This window comes from Eutrigla gurnardus (assembly GCF_963514095.1).
Source record: "Eutrigla gurnardus genome assembly, chromosome: 20".
NCBI classification, from domain to species: domain Eukaryota; kingdom Metazoa; phylum Chordata; class Actinopteri; order Perciformes; family Triglidae; genus Eutrigla; species Eutrigla gurnardus.
This window is the reverse complement of record NC_139931.1, coordinates 16,060,682-16,078,717: the sequence shown is the minus strand read 5'-3', so window position 1 is coordinate 16,078,717 and position 18,036 is coordinate 16,060,682. Positions and strand designations below refer to the sequence as shown.

Below are 18,036 nucleotides of genomic sequence, written 5' to 3'. Positions count from 1 at the left end.
CACAACTACCTTTCCTGTGCTGGGGGCCTCTATATGCTCTCAAACTGAACTCATCTGGGGTTAAACTTGTGTTTGTGGAGCTGAATTCAAACAAAGCTTCTCCTTCCACCAGCACACTTCTCTTATGATGCAAAGAGGCGCTGAGTTGCGTTTAAACCGACGGGGATGGGCCGCTACGCCCCCCGGGCCCACTTATCGTGGGTGAAGAAACAGGGGCGTCTGCAGCGCTGATATTGCTGGTCAAACGAAGAAAACACGTGGGTGCAGTAAGAAGATAAGAAACCGTTTAGGTCTGCTGCTTAGGTGTGCGAGTACTCTGCGGTTTCCGTTACTTGGGCACGCGCAGGGATTCACTCGGCTCCACCTCCTCACCTCTTTCAGCTCACACTAAAAAATATTCCTTTTATTATTATTATTATTATTATTATTATTATTATTATTATTGTTTATTTCTGTCTATGCACGTCTATACATCTACCGAGGTCTGTGCGCTTTTACGCACACCCAAGGCGCGCTCTCTCGACCCGTAATCATCAATGAGCGCGTAATTCCCGCCCATCAACAGGAAAGCAACAAGTGCACTCGCCCCACCTCTCCTTCATACTTTTTTGGAGAAAGTAAACAGCTCGGCTCAGCACACCTTATCGCTCAGAAGCAGGCGCGTAAAACCGCGCTGCGCTATCCATGGCATCTAAAGAAGAAAACAAGCCTCCCCCCCTGGAAGAGCTGCAGCAGACGCGTTAGTGGCAGGTTGTTTTCTCGTTATGCCGTCGGACAACAGAAGGCCGAGGTCTTTCTGTTCATAGACGAGACTAAAAGGATGATATGCCATCACCTGAGCCGCTTGTTGGCGCTCTTCGTGATATTCTGCGCCGCGCGGAAAGCTTCCATCGTCCAGGGCGCACTAGATTTCGAAAAAAAAGGTAAGGTAACATTTTTTTTTTATTGTTAAAATAGACCATTTTCTAATAGATATGATTGGATGTCCTGTCTATGATCAGTCACAAGCTTCTCTCACTTCACCTCCACAGTGTCTTTGCTGCTGAAAGAGGAACCAGAAAACCCCAAGTGCTTCGTTGAAGGCAGGAAGTCCTTCACGTGCTTCTGGGAGGAAGATGAGGAGAAGGCCGGCTCTCTGGATCAGTACTCTTTCACATACACCTACCAGTAAGTCCCATTTGGGCCATACTGGTGTTCTCAAATGTTATAGTTCTTTTATTTCACTTTTTCGATTGTGACCAATGGGAGACAGAGATACTGTATCTGGACTAAACAAGTGTGATCATAAAAGGTATATTACACGTAGTGCTAAGTCCTCTCTGTCTTTCTCTTTCCCCGAGCAGGAATGAAAACAGCAGCAGGTGTCCACTCATTGCCTTCCCTCGCGTGGGTGGGAAGAGGCTGTTCATCTGCCACCTGAACAAGACCCAGATGTTTGTCCAAATGGACATAGGAGTCCACCGAGGGGAGAAACTGATCCACAACCGCAGCCTCCTCATCGAGCTCGTCTGTGAGTACAGCTTCACTTAAATAAACAGCAGTCAGAGGAGTGCGCTTGAAATGTTTGTGTGAGACTTAGGGATTATGGTCATTTTCATGGCCTGTAGAATTTCCGATATCCCAATATTCTTTTTTTTGTGTCATATTAATAATTGATCATAAGTCTACCTCTGCTTGTTGATGGTGTACATAAGACAGTAGGTACTGTGAGAGAAGAAGCTCTAAAACCCAGTGTACACCAGCCGCCCAGCACCACATCAGTAGACAGATAAAGTTAGCCACTAGCTTGTTTCACATAGTGAAGAATTTAGCAGCTAAAGACACAAATATTTGGTGGTGCAGACCAAAGACGGAGCTAAAAGGAGAGTCAATATTGGACACGCATTCAACAGTTGAACAACACACGAGAACAAGTATTTTTCACCTTCATGAAGTGAAAGTAAAGGTTGCCCCCTGTTCAATATCCCGTCTCCTGTCTTTCTCCTCGGCAGTTCTTCTGGACCCTCCGGCTGGCGTGACGGTGAGCAGGACGGGCCACCAGGGCCAGCTGAACGTCAGCTGGGTGCCTCCTCCTCTCAAGTACATGGACGACAGCATGATGTACGAGGTCGGCTACACCCCGGCGGACAGCCACGTACGGCAGGTATGACGACCGTGACTGTAATGCCCTGCGTGACCTCGCTGACATGTGAGGGGTTGAGTAGCTCCGAGCAGCAGCTTCGGGGGAACACGTGGACCTTTGTTGATGAGTTGAGGACTGCTTTGCAGGTGGAGGTGGTACGAGCCGGCTCAGAGTTGATCCTGAGAGGCCTGCAGCCGAGCACGGAGTACAAGGTGCAGGTCCGCGTCAAGCTGGACGGGATCAGCTACAACGGCTATTGGAGCGACTGGAGTTACCCGTTGTTTATGGAAACACCGCCTGCAGGTATTTATTCACGTATGCGGCATGAAAACGTGGCACATCTATCCAGCAGGATAGGGCATCTCTCTAAATATGTAATCCCACATGCAAAGATCCAATCCACGTTTGTTCCCAATGCCATGACTTTCCGTTTCACTGTTTTTCCGCCTCCAGAGCTCAACCTTCTCATCGTGTCCCTGACCCTCCTCATCTCGTTCATCCTCATCGTGCTGTCTCTCTCCGTGCTCCTGTCCTATCGAAGGTCAGACACCAGCAACGCGTCGCCTCCAACTAAATCGGTTGCCTTCTGTCAGAATCTTACAGTACTGATGAATGGAAAAAACTACTAATGTAGAATTATATTTTCGCCGTCTGTACTCTTTTCAGCTTTGTTATAAAGAAGATCTGGCCGACGATTCCAACCCCTGACAGCAAGTTCCAAGACCTGTTCACTGTTTATGGCGGCGACTTTAAGGTGAGACAAACCTGAAGCCACGCTAGCGGCTCTGTGAGGCATAATGTTTATTAGATTGTTTGTCGTATTACCTCAACGGCGTGGTGTTTTCATCCTCCTTTGTGTTGTGTTTTTGTGCAGCTGTGGTTAGGGCAGACCAACGGAGGCATATGTTTGACCCCGGATTTCTTCTACTCAGAAGAATGTCCCTCTCCTCTGGAAGTCCTGTCAGAGCTCAGCCTTTGTCCCCCGCTGCCCCCCAAGGCCTCCAGACCTTTGACCTCAGACAGGAAGGAGGACACGAACGGTGTGAAAGACCAGCTGGAAAGGGGCGATTCGGCTCTGACAGAGCGATGGAGAGCCACGCCGCCCGACCACTGGCTGATCGACCGGTTGAGGGCGCTCCACCAGAACCCCGTTCCCTGCTCACACTCCTCTCTGCTGGAGTCCCAGGATGCCTACGTCACCCTCAATGCCAACACCCAAAGCGAAGAAGAACACTTCGAAGATGCCCTTGAGGAGGCGTTGCCCCTCGAGGTGCTTTTTGCCTCCAGGAAGACGCCGTCGTCCGAATCCCACTCCGACCTGGGGTCTGTGCAGCAGAGCTACGGGTCGGGTCGCCTTTCGTCGCAGTCCAGCTTTGAGTTCCCAAACCATCACGCCTGGATGCCCAAAGGCCCCGGGTACACCTACATGGCGGTGGCAGACTCCGGCGTTTCTATGGATTACAGCCCCATGAGCAGAGCGGACGACGCCGGGAAGGTGGTCATCTACGCCAACGAGTACAGGAACGAGATCCCCGCTTACAGGAGACCCTTCCTGCCGAGGCAGCACCCCTTCCATGACGGCTGACCTGAACGGCTACGAGAAGACTGAGCCTTGAAGCGGGCTCAGTGAAAGGTACAACGCCTCTCATCAACTGTTAAGAAAGGCGGACAGAGGATTCGGGAACAGGCTGATAGCCCAGTGTGAGCTAAAGGACTCGGGAGGAAGAGTCATCTGGATGTAAACACCATTTCTACTTCATCCACACTGAAAACTGATATTCAGTGCAAAGGTCTGCATGCAGATCAGAGCGGACTTTCTTTTCACAATTCAGGTTTGTGGAGTGTTTCCATAGTGATATTCATGTTGCAGTTAAGTGTACTTTTAAAGCTTAAATGGCAGAATGGCTGTTGAGGTCAAATGCAGTATAGAGACATGGAAGACTGCTCTTCCCTCTTCTACCTTGAATGGGTTTTTAAGTGTCGGGCTGCTGATATTCCATATTTTTTGTGTTGTCAATCAAACATGTATCTAAAGCCAGATAAAGCTTACCATCTCATCATCATTCTTTCCCATTTCTATGTATTTTCTAACTATAACATATTAGCAGAGCTAGGCTGGAAATTAAATTACAGAGCACCAACTGTAAAATGTCTCGCTCAGTGTTAGTTTGGGCTGATTTGACTGTAAATAACACTCTCAAAATGTTGACTTACCATCAGTATTCATATTTTCCAGTCCTGAAACTTTTACATTTGTCTTTATTTTAAAGATTTAGATCTTCAGAAAGATGGTTGAGTGGTCAGGGAGGCAGAAAGTATCGAGAAACATACAAACTCTGTTGGTTAAAGGATTCATTGACAGAAAAATCTGGAATATTGTGAGCTCAACACTTTCAAATGCCCTTCTTACTTTAAATCACACAGCTTACGCTTGAACTCCACAGCCATTATGTTGTCATTTCCAAATCGGAAGAACCTCACTGTATTTGTAAATAATATTTTTGTATTTTCAAAGTATAATTAGTACTACTGTAGGCAATAATCATTGGCATGTAACTGTAGTTGTTAGCGTCTTTTTGTCATGTTTAATTTATGTTGAGTCGCTGCTGCCATCTACTGGACAGAGCAGGTACACTATTTCTTGACCTCAACATTTGTCTTCCAAACATTCACAAGTCATTGCAAATTTGACTTTGAACGGACTCATTTGCATGTTCATGCTTGCTTTTGTGGCTTGGAGAAAATGTCTTGCAACTGAAATTGTAGCTCCTCTAAAAGTATCTAAAAACATATTTATACACCGACTTTTATTTTTGACAACCAAAGTTAAAGGGAAGTGTGACACAAACCAGCCAGCTGTCTCTCACAACCTGTTGCATGTTTTCCACAACAAATAAAGATTTATCAAAGATTATAAAACAAAACACCAATATACATTTATTTTTTTATATTTTTTCTCCTATTCTGCAACATATATTTTAAGAGAAAGTTATCCTATTAGATGTTTACTTAGATTTATGTTTTGTATTGATAAGTGTATTTTCTATATATTTCTAACTGTGATATCAGCCACTTCGGTCCAACGTCTCACACGTTAATCACTCCGATGTCATGAATCAGTGGTTCTCAACCTGAGGGCTGGGACCCCTTGAAGGGTTGCAAGATGAAACTGAGGGGCCACAAACAAAAGGCGTAAAATATCCTTTACAAAACATACGTTTATTTGGATGTACAGCTGATCCTCAGTCGAATGCTGGAAACCACTATTCAGTTTCTAACAATCCTTTTCCCCCAATGTCTGTGTAAACGTTTTCACTGTGTCAGATTGTCTTCATGTCGTTTAAAATTTAAACTCATTAAATGTTGTAAATCCAACCATCGTGTTCCTGTTTTCTCTGAATGAAAGTTTCAGTTCAAGTCTTTTCAAACCAATTTAAACTCCATCAAACCATCGAGGGAAACCAACAGCTGCCACTCTTGGGCTACAGCTGGTCGGCCCTCACAGTCTTTGGTAGCCTCGGTGATGTCGGTCCCAGAGAGGTAAACGTGCCACACCTCCTGCAGTCCCACCGCCGCCGCTTCATAGCTCCCGTCTCGGTCCAGAGTACAGCGAACCTGGAAATAGCGATGGAGAACATCAAGGACGGGATCCGTGGCCGACGCCTCCCCGCCGGCTCCTCTGGTGTCCCCTTCTGACTGGAAAGAGGCGAGGATGTGGCAGGGGGCTGAGCTCGGGCAGCGTCGCTGCAGGAGTTGTGTGAGGAAGGCGGCAGTGTCGCACAGCAGCGCAGACAGGTGTGCAGCCCGGGACTGCTCTCCTGGGTGAAGGCTGCTGTCGCCTCCGGGAGCGAGCAGGTAGCCCTCCAGTCTGTCAACGATGACCAGCGAGGGAGGCGTGTCGGTGGACTCGTGAAGGCCAGCCACCTGCTGCAGCAGCTCCTCCAGCGTCCTGGGATAGGAAAACGTGATTTTCTGTGAGAAAAAAAAGAAAGAAGAAATTTACTGGCAGGCAGAAGCTGAATCAATCGAGCTCGCAGTATCAGAAACGTCATTGTCTAGTCTATGAAATAACAAAGAAGAGTGAAAAATGTCCATCACAATATCTTAGAGCCCAATGGGATGTCTTTATTTATTTTTTATGTATTGTTTATAAAGAAAACACTAAGTTGATCGTGGTGAATTGCCTTCATTGTGATAATTGTCAATATTAAAATATTAATATATAAAAAAAGGGGATAGAAAACATACAATATTTTATTATTATTTGCAGGGAGACCTTATGATTTATGATCTTATCTGTGACGCAATAAACTTTAAATTCATACCAGTATGTTTAAGGGCCATTTAAGGGTCAGTTTTTAGCATATTTATGTTAATGTTAGCTAACTTCTAAGGAAAAACCCACAGAGTTCGCGGTTTGACAGGAGAGGCATCTGTACCTTCAGGCTGTCGGGGCTCAGACTGGGGGTACACCTATGCAGACACGGCGGGAGGCTCTGGATTTGTGTTTGGGCGAAGAACACCACTCTCACGCCCGTCTCCGAGGCGGCGGTCACGGCCGCCAGCAGCAGCACGGAGCGCCTGATGCCGGCGTCTCCGACCAGCAGCGCGCTGCCGGTTGTCGGCGACGGAGGAGCGACGGTGAGCTCCGTCCTTCCGCCCGTTGGTGACCTAAAGGTCCGAAACACGAGCGTTAAAATGTCTGTCATGGCGACACGCTGTCCTCGTCCTTATTTCGTTTAGTAATGAGGTGAACGCTGAGGTTTCCCGCGTCTGTTTACATGTCGCATACTGGTTTTCGTGCCGTAGTGGTCCGTGCGGAAACAACGCCTTGTTCGCTGTGTGGTTCCGCCGCGGTTCTCGGTGGACACGGTTGCTATTTCTCTTATTATATTTAGTATTTTAACAGACGTGTAAATATGTGGTTATTAACTGTGGCACTACAACTTTTACGCTCCCGCGGTGTGTTCGGAAAAGGCCCACGTGAGTGCTTCCTGTTAAGTCCGACAACTTCCGGGACGCCGGGTGATCACAACATCAGCTGTCAAGATGGCGCACAGCCTGGCGGAGTTGGAAGTTCCCCTGGACGCTGACAGAGCCAGGAGCCAAGAGAAGGGAGTTCTGAGGCGCTGCAGAGGACGACCCAGGCTCACGGACTCCGACCGAGCACAGAGGCGCCTTGAATCCCGAAAGAAGTACGACGTGAGGAGGGTGTACCTGGGAGAGTCGCACAAGCTGTGGAGCGAGCTCCGCCGGAGGACCAGCCTGAGTGATGCCGGACTGGCAGAGTATCTCATCCTGCTCAACACCACCTACGGAGAACAACACCAGCAGAAATACGGCGGGTAAGCCCAGTCAAATCCACGCCTGGTGTATTATATACAAGCTAACGTTAGCTAATCAAACTGGTCTGCTGTGATGTCACTTAGAGGCTTAGTCCCTCTGTGCCAGTATTATGTGCTTTCCTGAGTAGTGTGCTTTTATTCTGGATTGCAGGAAGGCGATATCTCCAGAAGTCTCAGTGAAACAGAAACCAGGTGAGTGGGGGCATTTTAGATGAATCACATAGTGTGTGATAGGGAATCAGTTTGAAATAACCAGGTTGTTTTATATTTCAACTTATCAGCCTGAAATTAAACACATGAAACCAGTTCAGTTCACCACACCTGTAGTCTTCAGACAGACAGAGAAAGTCAGCCTGTGTAGACAAGATTTCCCCAAATGACCGACTGATCCTGCTTCAGGAGTTCTTGCAGCATTAAACAACACATAACCGATGAAGAGGGTAAAATCTGAGGAATGACAAAATAAAAAAAATAACCACAATGATCAAAATCAGGAGATAGTAAGGCAAATTGATGACTTATTAACAACAACATATAATATAATATGTAGAGCTAGACTGATATGTTGGCCAATATTAGCTGATTGCAGATATATCACTATGAAGCTTTAGGTCATTTAGACACAGGGTCACTGTTACAGTTTTTCTGCTTTTTTTATGTGACAATAAGCTGCATTTTCACCACTTTTGGATACAAATGATCAATGTTATTTGATTAAGTTAACTGATGACAATACTATTACTTGGTATCTTTTGTCAAAATTCTGAATTGATTATCTCCCAAATTTGACTTTGAATGACATACCTCTAAAGTATGGCTTGGTATCGCAGTGTTTTCATCCATCATCCGCTCTTCTGGGCTGACTTTTGTCCTTTCCCAGGCAGGAAGGAGCGCGTGTCCAGCCTCCAGAGCCTGGTGTGCTGGTACCAGGAGCACTCCCGCTCCTGCCCTCACGAGCCCCAGCTCACAGCCCTGCAGGCCCAGCCCCACTTCTCCACCGCTGCCATCTGGCAATGTGACGCCAACCACTCATTTGTGCAATACCTGTTCTCGCCACCGAGGGAGGTGAGCGACTCTGAACACGAGGAGGGATTGGACGGAGAGAGCGATGAAGGGAGTGCAGCGATAACGGACGTGCCCGCGGCTAAAGGTGTCGTCGGCAGGAGGAGAAGAAAGGAGGCTCACAAACAGTTCAAAGGTAGAGAGTGACATTTTAATTCTTTGACTCATTTTGGGGTTTTCCACATTTCATTGTTGATACCATGATACTTTTTTCCTGCCTTTCTGCAGATGTGGGAGAAGATGCGTATGTCTCTGCGGTACAACACACAACCATGAGCCCTGCAGAACAGGCTGCAACTCTAGACCACCAGCCCAGTATAGAGGCTTCCTCCAAGGGCGTGCCGCTGGCAGGACAGCCCCTCTGGGAGATGGAGATGGTCATGGAGCGACAGCAAGGCTCACCGGCGGGAGCATTTCACTCCATCCACTCCGAGGAGGACGAGGCTGAGGATCTGAGGCGAAGCAGCGAAGAAGACATCAGGACTCTACCGCATGGATACGAGTGTGTTACCGTGACGGCATCTTTTGCTGACAAACTGGGGAAGATGGACGAGGACTCGGTGCTGTCGCAGGGCCTGAGCGGCTCAGTCGGACTGGGAGCTCAGCCGACCATGCAGGTTCAGGAGCAGAGCGAGCTGTTTGACCCGCAGACCCTGCAGACGGTGGTGTCCAGCTGTGAGATCCCTGACCAGAGGACCACTTTGGAAGGCTCACAGGTAGGTGAATGAGTTCCTTGCAGACACGTGTAAAGGTAGAAATATGTGGTCCACATCAAGAATCTCTCTTCTCAAAGGCTATTGTAAGTCGTTTCCCTCCCCATCCCTAGTTAATCATCATCACCGGCCCCAGCTATGAGGCCCTGGCATCAGAGGGCATCCAGCTCAACATGGGCGGCGGAAACGTGGAGGAAGTCACCTGCACCGTCATCGGGGGCGTCACCTACAACCAGGTCTCTGAGTCGAAGCTCCGAACCGCAGAGGAAGAAGACTCCATGACAGGTGTGCTACATTCAGAACGGGGGGGCAGATACTATCTTTGAATATGGATGTAGCTAGGGGGTTAATCAGGGCACTGGTTCTCAGCATGGGGGTCCTGACCCCGCTAGGGATCACCAAAGCTTCACAGGGGGTCACAAGTCCTTCTTGATTTTAAGGGGTGTAAGCTAAGCCTATTAATCATATTTGATTGTTAAAAATTCAATAAAAAAAACATAATACAGGGAATTGTAGTTTTTACACACACTTCCTGCAGTTTATCAGATTTGGTCTTGCATGTTTCGGTCACCTGAAGGCCACCGGTTCTCTTGTAGGTTGAAAGTGGTGTTCAGTTGGTTGCCATCTGCAGCATCACCACTAGGTGTCACTATCACACACACATGCAGTCTGACTATAAGGGGCACTGTAAGTCATTTATTTAAACCACAGGCCACCACTTCCTCACCGGTCACCGGTGCATGTAAAGGTCACAAATGACCTGAAACTCTCATACAGGCTGGACTAGAATGACATGAAGGAAAAGTTTTTTTTACATTTTCATTTTATTTTTATGAATTGCAAGACAAAAAGACGACGGACCAGTTATTAACATTATTCAGGGAATGAGTGAACAAGGGGATGTTGATTTATGTGTGTTTGTCTATTATAATAATAATCACAATTTTTTATTATTATTATTATTATTATTATTATTATTATTATTATTATTATACCTTTACCTTTCCACCACTAAGATTACGACCAAAACTACCATAATAATACATTCACGAGCAGCACCACCCTGACCTCCGCCAGACCTCCTGAACAGGTCAACAGGGTCAGTCCTACAGGGTCAGTCCTACAGGGTCAGTCCTACAGGGTCGGTCCCACAGGCTTTTTTTGACTGGTTGGTCCTCCTCCGGGTCTTTGGTTCCTCCTAAGAACCGCCTCACAGGGAACTGCAGAATTGTCCGGTGCTCTCAGAAAGAATCGGTCCTCCCAGAACGTACGGCTTTAACTCCCCTTCTCTCTGCAGGTTTGAGCGACAAACAGCTGCTGCAGCCCGCCGATGACACTTTGGAGCTGAGTAGTGACCGAGAGCTGCAGCGCGGTCTGAGCAGGTCTGCGGCCCACATGCTGTACATGGTGAAGTCCAGGAGTGTTGCTGGGAACTAAGTGTGTCTGGTTTTTGCAGCGTCCGGTCAAAGAGGAACCGGCGAGGCCCCGTCATCGAGGCGGACGGGATGCTCAAGATGTTCCACTGTCCGTACGAGGGCTGCAGTCAAGTCTACGTAGCTATTAGCAGCTACCAGGTAAAAGCTTTTTTCTTCGTACAGGTTTGTTCAGCTGCCGATTTAAAATAACACCGTTCACTTCCTTCCCTCCATAGAATCACGTCAACCTAGTTCACAGGAAAGGGAGGACCAAGGTTTGCCCGCATCCAGGCTGTGGGAAGAAGTTCTACCTGTCAAACCACCTGCACCGTCACATGATCATCCACTCAGGTGAGGCCGCCGAGACACAGAGTCAGAATCTCAACCACGCAGACCTCCAAATGTGACCGATTATGTAATTATCTATTTTGCACAGGGGTCAGAGATTTCATCTGTGAGACTTGTGGGAAATCGTTTAAGCGCAAGAATCACCTGGAGGTCCACAGGCGGACCCACACAGGGGAAACGCCGCTCCAGTAAGTGACCAAAGCTGAGTTTTCTATCTACAGATTGACCTGATGAATAGGATTTTATTTGTAATCCCCTACATGACCATCACTCCTCCCTTTCTCCCTCCCTCTTGTCTTGTGTCAGATGTGAGATCTGTGGCTACCAGTGTCGCCAGCGAGCGTCCCTGAACTGGCACATGAAGAAGCACACCTCGGAGGCCCACTACAACTTCACCTGCGAGTTCTGCGAGAAGAGGTTCGAGAAGCTGGACAGCGTGAAGTTCCACAAGCTGAAGAGCCACCCGGACAAGCAGGCCAGCTGAGGGGTTCTGGGAGCTGAACGCGTGCAGGCTCGCCCCTCGGACGCCGGAGGAGGACTCCCAGTGAAGAGACTGTCCTCTGCCGTGTTTGTCCGGCCTCTCGTGTCCAGGATGACGTGAACGTCACCTGAGAACACACAAGCGGTGGCTAAAGTGGGCCGGTCCGACCGTGCAGGACACGAGCCGTTTCAGACTGCAGGGCCCAAACATGGGATGTGGACAGATTAGGTACGGTGAGCAAAAAGAGCTTAATCTGTTTGTTCATGATGTTCAATTGACCGTTTGCTAAACCCCTGATCCAAACCACTCGTAGCTTAGCAACCTTAAAGGCACAGCAGGTTGGGTTAGTGTTGGGTTAGTGATTTCTCCACACAGTGAAGCAGTGTGCATGGTAAGAGAGAATAATAATAAAGTTTTTCTTTCTTTCTTTCTTTCTTTCTTTCTTTCTTTCTTTCTTTCTTTTTCTTCCTTCCTTCCTCCTTTCCCTCCCTCCTTGCTTCCTTCCTTCCCTCCCTCCTTGCTTTCTTCCTTCCTTCATTCCATCCCTCCGTCCTTCATTCCCTCCTTCCTTCCCTTCACCCATGCTTCCTTCCCTCCCTCTATCTTTCCTTCCCTCCTTCCGTCCGTCCGTCCCTCCCTCCTTCCTTTCCTTGCTTCCTTCCTTCCTTCCCTCCATCCTTTCTTCCCTCTGTCCTTCCTTCCCTCCATCCTTGTTTCCTACTTTCCCTCCCTCCTTCCCTCCACCAGAACAAAAGTGTAAGGAAACGAATAAAGCTTTATCGGTTGCAAATGTTAGCATGGTTTGCTAACTAGCGTGCACCATTAACTCGTAGTTACTTCAATGGCAGCTGTATCTCATACTACATTATTTAACTGTGTTACAGGTTACATTTATAACAGAAAGCCCTGTTCACAAGTAACACATTCACTGCGTTGTGTTTCCCCACTATGTGGGAGCCAGTCCAGGATGGTACTTCATCATTACTAAGTTTACATTCCAGCCACTAAAGCTAAACGTGTTTTCTGAAATTACTGTTGGCACACTGACAGGATCTATCAGGAAGCCATCAAGTTCATATGAACCTTTACTGCTTTCTAGCTTCAAAACGAGTCAGTTTGAAACATCAACCGGCGACATCGTCTTCAACCAAAACATGTAGCTTAATTAGCTCGCTAGAGCTGATAAAAAAAACGCTATCATCTCAGCCGGCAAAGTCGACGGTTGTCTGGAAGTAAAACACTTCCGTCTGAAATCAACGTCTCGTTGTTTCATTGGGCGACTTGGCAAACGGTCAATTAATTAGAGTTATATTTTCCATTAAAGGAAACCTTTTTGTAGGCCATGAAAAGTGTTCTGCAGTGATTTAATTGGTTAAAACATTGCAAAACACTGGTCCATTAAAGATGAAGTATGATTTAAATATGATTGCAGAAGGATTATTGAAGATGCCGTGTGGTGGGTAAATATGAGCTACATGTGTTAAATACTTGAAATGATGGCTGGAGGCCGTCAGCGTTGTGTGTCCAGTCCGCCACTCATACTGACACAACTGGTGGTTCCTTACTTTCAGTCATTCAGAGCGTCTGCATGTGGGTGTCCAGCGTCCCAGCGTCCTGACTCACAGGCTCCCACAGAACCCCTGTGAGTTTTATGTGACAGTTTCTCAGGAAAATTCACCCCTCGTCTTCTGTCGGTCCTTCAGTTTCAAAGCCAATGCACTTTTTCTCTCTCCTGTCGGTTCCGTTAACTGATGAATCACTAAAGTATGTGTGTGTATGCGTGTGCGTGACGTGTTTGCACTGCATCTTTTTGTTCTGAAAGGCGTTTGTTTGACACGAATGGTGAATAAAATGCAGCGTGCTCTCGCCCGTTGCCTAACTTGCCCAAGGGTGTGTGTTTGCGTTTTTTTGACAGTGTGGGCGTAAAATGGTGAGAAAAGGCCCGAAAAGCACAAGCGTCACGGCGCTTAGTCACAAAAGAACAGATGCTGGACTCTTTCAGTCGGCCCAATGTTGGACTTGATGTTGACGTAAGGTCCAGCAGTGGGGAAGAAAGAAGTCATGATTGGTTACATTTTGGATTTGAGTACAGAAATGTTTATTGGTTTAAAATCTTGAGAAATAATTTGAATATGTGAGGACGTATTTATTCATTTACTTCATGAAGGCCCATTCCCAACCTTTTCTTATCACTAAAAAATGTGGGCATTAACATGCTGGGCATTCAAACAAAAAATAATAATAATACAAAATAAAAATAGTAAGATAACAGAATAACGTAGATAATTAAATAAAAATACTGTTACATTTACTAGTTCAGGCACAGCATTGCAATTAAATTTAAACTGGCAGTTTCATTACAAGTACACTAAACATTACATTATACAGCAACGTGTTCAAGAATGCCATAAATAATAAAAAGCAAGAAGAAAAGGAAAAAATAACAAGAAAAGACCAACCTCATCCTCAGGAATGGACAAACCCAGCATCCAGACCACATCCAGACACCAAAGGTACAGCCAGAATGTTTATTCTGTCTTCCACTGGAAGCATTTGACTGGAGTAATATGTTTGACTTTGCATGTACACAGGACGGGAGCCTTCTGTTACAAACCTGCACACACCTCCAACACGCCAGTGAGGTGAGTGACGAACATGAGTATGACTTTTTTTTTTTTTTTTAAATGTGACTGGATTTTCATGCTAATTTTAGACATACTATACTCAGATGTTGTTTGACATATGGTACAATGGCTTATTACATTTTTTTTACAACATTCATTTAGTAAAAGAAAAACGACCGACATGCTATAGTATGACTTTTTTTGAAAATTTAGATGATAGATTTTCATGCTAAATTAAGAGATACTATACTCAGACTTTGTTTGACCTACAATACTATGGCTTTTTTTATTACTTTAATTATTTTTTCCAACATTCAATTAAAAGAAAACATGTTATACTATGACTTTTTCTTTGAAAAATTTGACTATTGATTTTCACATACTATACTCAGACTTTGTTTGACATGCGATACAATGGCTTCTTGTGACTTTTTGGATCGTTTCTTACATCATTCTATTACTTGTATGTGAAATTTTAACATGTGAGACCCTGCCTGACTATCTTGTTGACTGGTGTGGTGAGCCTCTTGTCCTCAATGTTTCCAGGTGATTGTAGGCGTGCGTGGCAGACCCCCACATTGAGAGAACCTGGGCACAGAGCTCTCCTGCAGGATAAAAGACCTTCAGCATTGTGCTCTCTCTCTCTCTCTCTCTCTCTCTCACCTGTACACACAGCCAGCAGCCGCAGGCTGTTTGTCTATTGTGGTGTTTCTGCTTTGTTGCTCTGATCCAATAAATGCTTTTAATTTCTTACCATCGTTGTCGTATCGTATCTCTCTCATTTGTCATGGCCTAGGAGCCTAGTTATTATACTCAGACTTTGTCTAACATAAATACCATGGCTTTTATTGACCTTTTAATTGTTATTTACAACATTCTATACATTTTGTTGACCGACATTTTTTGGGAAAGTTCGACATGCTATAGTATGACATTTTTCACCTGAAAAATTAGTGCTTTGGACATACTGTAAATAGACTTAGTTTGACATACTATCTGCTGGTTTTTGATGACTTTTTGATATTTTGTACAACATTCTATGAATTTTGTTGACATGCTATAGTATGACTTTTTTTGAAAAGTTGACTATGGCATTTTATGACAGTTTTGGACATAATATGCTCAGACTTAGTTTGACATAAAATACGATGGATTTTTATGACTTTTCAACATTCAATAAAAAACAACATGCTATACTATGACTTTTTCGAAACAAAATTGACTATGGATTTTAATGCTAATTTTAGACATACTATACTCAGACATTGTTTGACATATAATACGATGGCTTTTTATGACTTTATTTTTTTTTTACAACATTCAATGAAAAAAAACCCGACATGCAATAGTATGACTTTTTTTTTTTTAATTTGACTATTGATTTTCATGCTAAATTTAGACATACTATACTCAGACATTGTTTGACATATGATACAATGGCTTTTTATGACTTAATTTTTTTACAACATTAAATGAAAAAAAAAAAAACATGCTATAGTATGATTTTTTTTCGGCTGAAAAATTGGACTATGGCTTTTTATGGGTGCTTTGGACACTGTAAATAGACCTAGTTTGACATACTATCTGACTTTTTGATATTTTGTATAACATTCTATGAATTTTGTCGACATGCTATAGTATGACTTTTTTTTTTTTTTAAAGTTGACTATGGCTTTTTATGACAATTTTGGACATAATATGCTCAGACTTTGACTAAAACACAATGGATTTTTATGACTTAAATTAATTTTTTTTCAACATTCAGTTAAAAAAAGACATGCTATGTATACTATGACTTTTTCGAAACAAAATTGACTATGGGTTTTAATGCAAATTTTGGACTTACTATACTCAGACTGTGTATGGCCTATGATACTATGGCTTTTTATGACTATTTTTTTTTTACAACATTCAATGAAAAAAAACCCGACATGCAATAGTATGACTTTTTTTTTGAAAAATTTGACTATTGATTTTCATGCTAAATTTAGACATACTATACTCAGACATTGTTTTACATATGATACAATGGCTTTTTATGACTTAATTTTTTTACAACATTAAATGAAAAAACAACATGCTATAGTATGACTTTTTTCGGCTGAAAATTTGGACTATGGCTTTTTATGGGTGCTTTGGACACACTGTAAATAGACTTAGTTTGACATACTATCTGCTGTTTTTTGATGACTTTTTGATATTTTGTATAACATTCTATGAATTTTGTCAACATGCTATAGTATGACTTTTTTTAAAAAAGTTGACTATTGCTTTTTATGACAGTTTTGGACATAATATGCTCAGACTTTGACTAAAACACAATGGATTTTTATGACTTTTAAATTGTTTTTTTTCAACATTCAGTTAAAAAAAGACATGCTATACTATGACTTTTTCGAAACAAAATTGACTATGGGTTTTAATGCAAATTTTGGACTTACTATACTCAGACTGTGTATGGCCTAAGATACTATGGCTTTTTTATTGCTTTAATTTTTTTTACAACATTTGATTAAACAAATTAGACAATAGATTTCCATGCTAAATTTAGACAAACTATGACTGTTTGACATACGACACAACGGCTTTTTATTACTTTTTAATGATTTTAACAACTGTGTGAATTTTGCCGATTGACATTTTTTGTGAAATTTCAACATGCTATAGTATTAATTTTTCAAAAAAATGTGACTATTGATTTCATGCTAAGTTTAGACATACTATACTCAGACATTGACATACGATACAATGGCTTTTTATGACTCAATTTCTTTTTACAACATTCAATAAAAAAACGACATGCTACAGCAGACTTTTTATTCTTTGAAAAGTTAGACTATGAATTTAACATAAAAAAAATTGACATAAAAGACGATGGATTTTTATGACTTTTAAATTGTTTTTTTCAACATTCAACTAAAAAAAACGACCTGCTATACTACAGGTCCCATAGTCAATTATACTTCAAAATTGACAATGGGATTTAATGCTAATTTTAGACATACTATACTCAGACTGTGTATGACCTACGATACTATGGCTTTTTATTGCTTTATTTTTTTTTTACAACATTCAATAAAAAAAAAAATTAGACGATAGATTTCCATGCTAAATTTAGACAAACTATGCTCAGACTGTTTGACATACGACACAATGGCTTTTTATTACTTTTTAATGATTTTTAACATTTTGAGAATTTTGCCTAATTTTTTGTGAAATTTCGACATGCTATAGTATGACTTTAAAAAATTTTACTATTCATGCTAAATTTAGCAATAGTCAATTATACTTCAAAATTGACAATGGGATTTAATGCTAATTTTAGACCTACTATACTCAGACTGTGTATGGCCTACGATACTATGGCTTTTTACGACTATTTTTTTTTTTACAACACACACATCCTATACTAGGCTACAGGATGTAAAAAAAAAAGTCGCAAGAGAGATTTTATGAGATCAACAATGCTTTCATCATTTCACTCAAGTGCTCAGGCCAATGCACAAAGGATGTGAGGAGTTTGACTGAGATAATTAATGACAACACCTGGGTCAATGCTCTTTCTCAGATCCTTCTCGACTGTTACCTGTTATTCTTCAGTTTACTTAAAATGTGTTTGCAAAGAATACACCAGACCACCGTTTCTTATCTTTACATCCCATTTATTTGTAGTGCAAAAGTAGAACAGACTACAGATCTTGAACTTGCCTCTGATCCCGGTTTGAAGTACAGTATGCTATGATCTACTCGACCATTATGAAACAAACAAACACTGACAACCTAAAAGTTAAACCCTTCAAGCCATGCAAAGGTGCATCAAAGATAGTGATGCAACACCATAAATAACAAAAAAAAAAAAATTAAACATCAGTAGAAAAACGTGTGAACACAACAGCAGGTCTGCGTAGCCCATAGCACAAACATTC

At 43.4% G+C, this 18,036-nt stretch overlaps 3 protein-coding genes across 3 annotated transcripts; 2 read left to right on the top strand and 1 right to left on the bottom strand.

The window, feature by feature from the left end:
• The first annotated feature begins 640 nt into the window (after positions 1–640).
• epor (erythropoietin receptor) lies at positions 641–5,497 on the top strand. Its single transcript, XM_084036992.1, has 8 exons — positions 641–923; positions 1,032–1,167; positions 1,344–1,510; positions 1,992–2,143; positions 2,269–2,425; positions 2,576–2,663; positions 2,789–2,876; positions 2,997–5,497. Exons 1-8 carry the CDS (start codon positions 821–823, stop codon positions 3,705–3,707), a joined length of 1,602 nt encoding a protein of 533 aa, XP_083893118.1. The 5' UTR covers positions 641–820; the 3' UTR covers positions 3,708–5,497.
• Positions 5,498–5,533: 36 nt separating this feature from the next.
• swsap1 (SWIM-type zinc finger 7 associated protein 1) lies at positions 5,534–7,086 on the bottom strand. Its single transcript, XM_084036998.1, has 2 exons — positions 6,562–7,086; positions 5,534–6,094 (listed from the first exon to the last, which is right to left on the bottom strand). The coding sequence occupies exons 1-2, from the start codon at positions 6,829–6,831 to the stop codon at positions 5,546–5,548; spliced, it is 819 nt and encodes a 272-aa protein (XP_083893124.1). The 5' UTR covers positions 6,832–7,086; the 3' UTR covers positions 5,534–5,545.
• An 85-nt stretch (positions 7,087–7,171) lies between these two features.
• znf653 (zinc finger protein 653) lies at positions 7,172–14,170 on the top strand (the record flags this gene model as incomplete). Its single annotated transcript, XM_084037182.1, has 10 exons — positions 7,172–7,467; positions 7,619–7,659; positions 8,348–8,665; positions 8,758–9,245; positions 9,356–9,527; positions 10,540–10,624; positions 10,699–10,816; positions 10,894–11,008; positions 11,094–11,193; positions 11,312–14,170. 10 exons carry the CDS (start codon positions 7,172–7,174, stop codon positions 11,487–11,489), a joined length of 1,911 nt encoding a protein of 636 aa, XP_083893308.1. The 3' UTR covers positions 11,490–14,170.
• Positions 14,171–18,036: the final 3,866 nt, after the last annotated feature.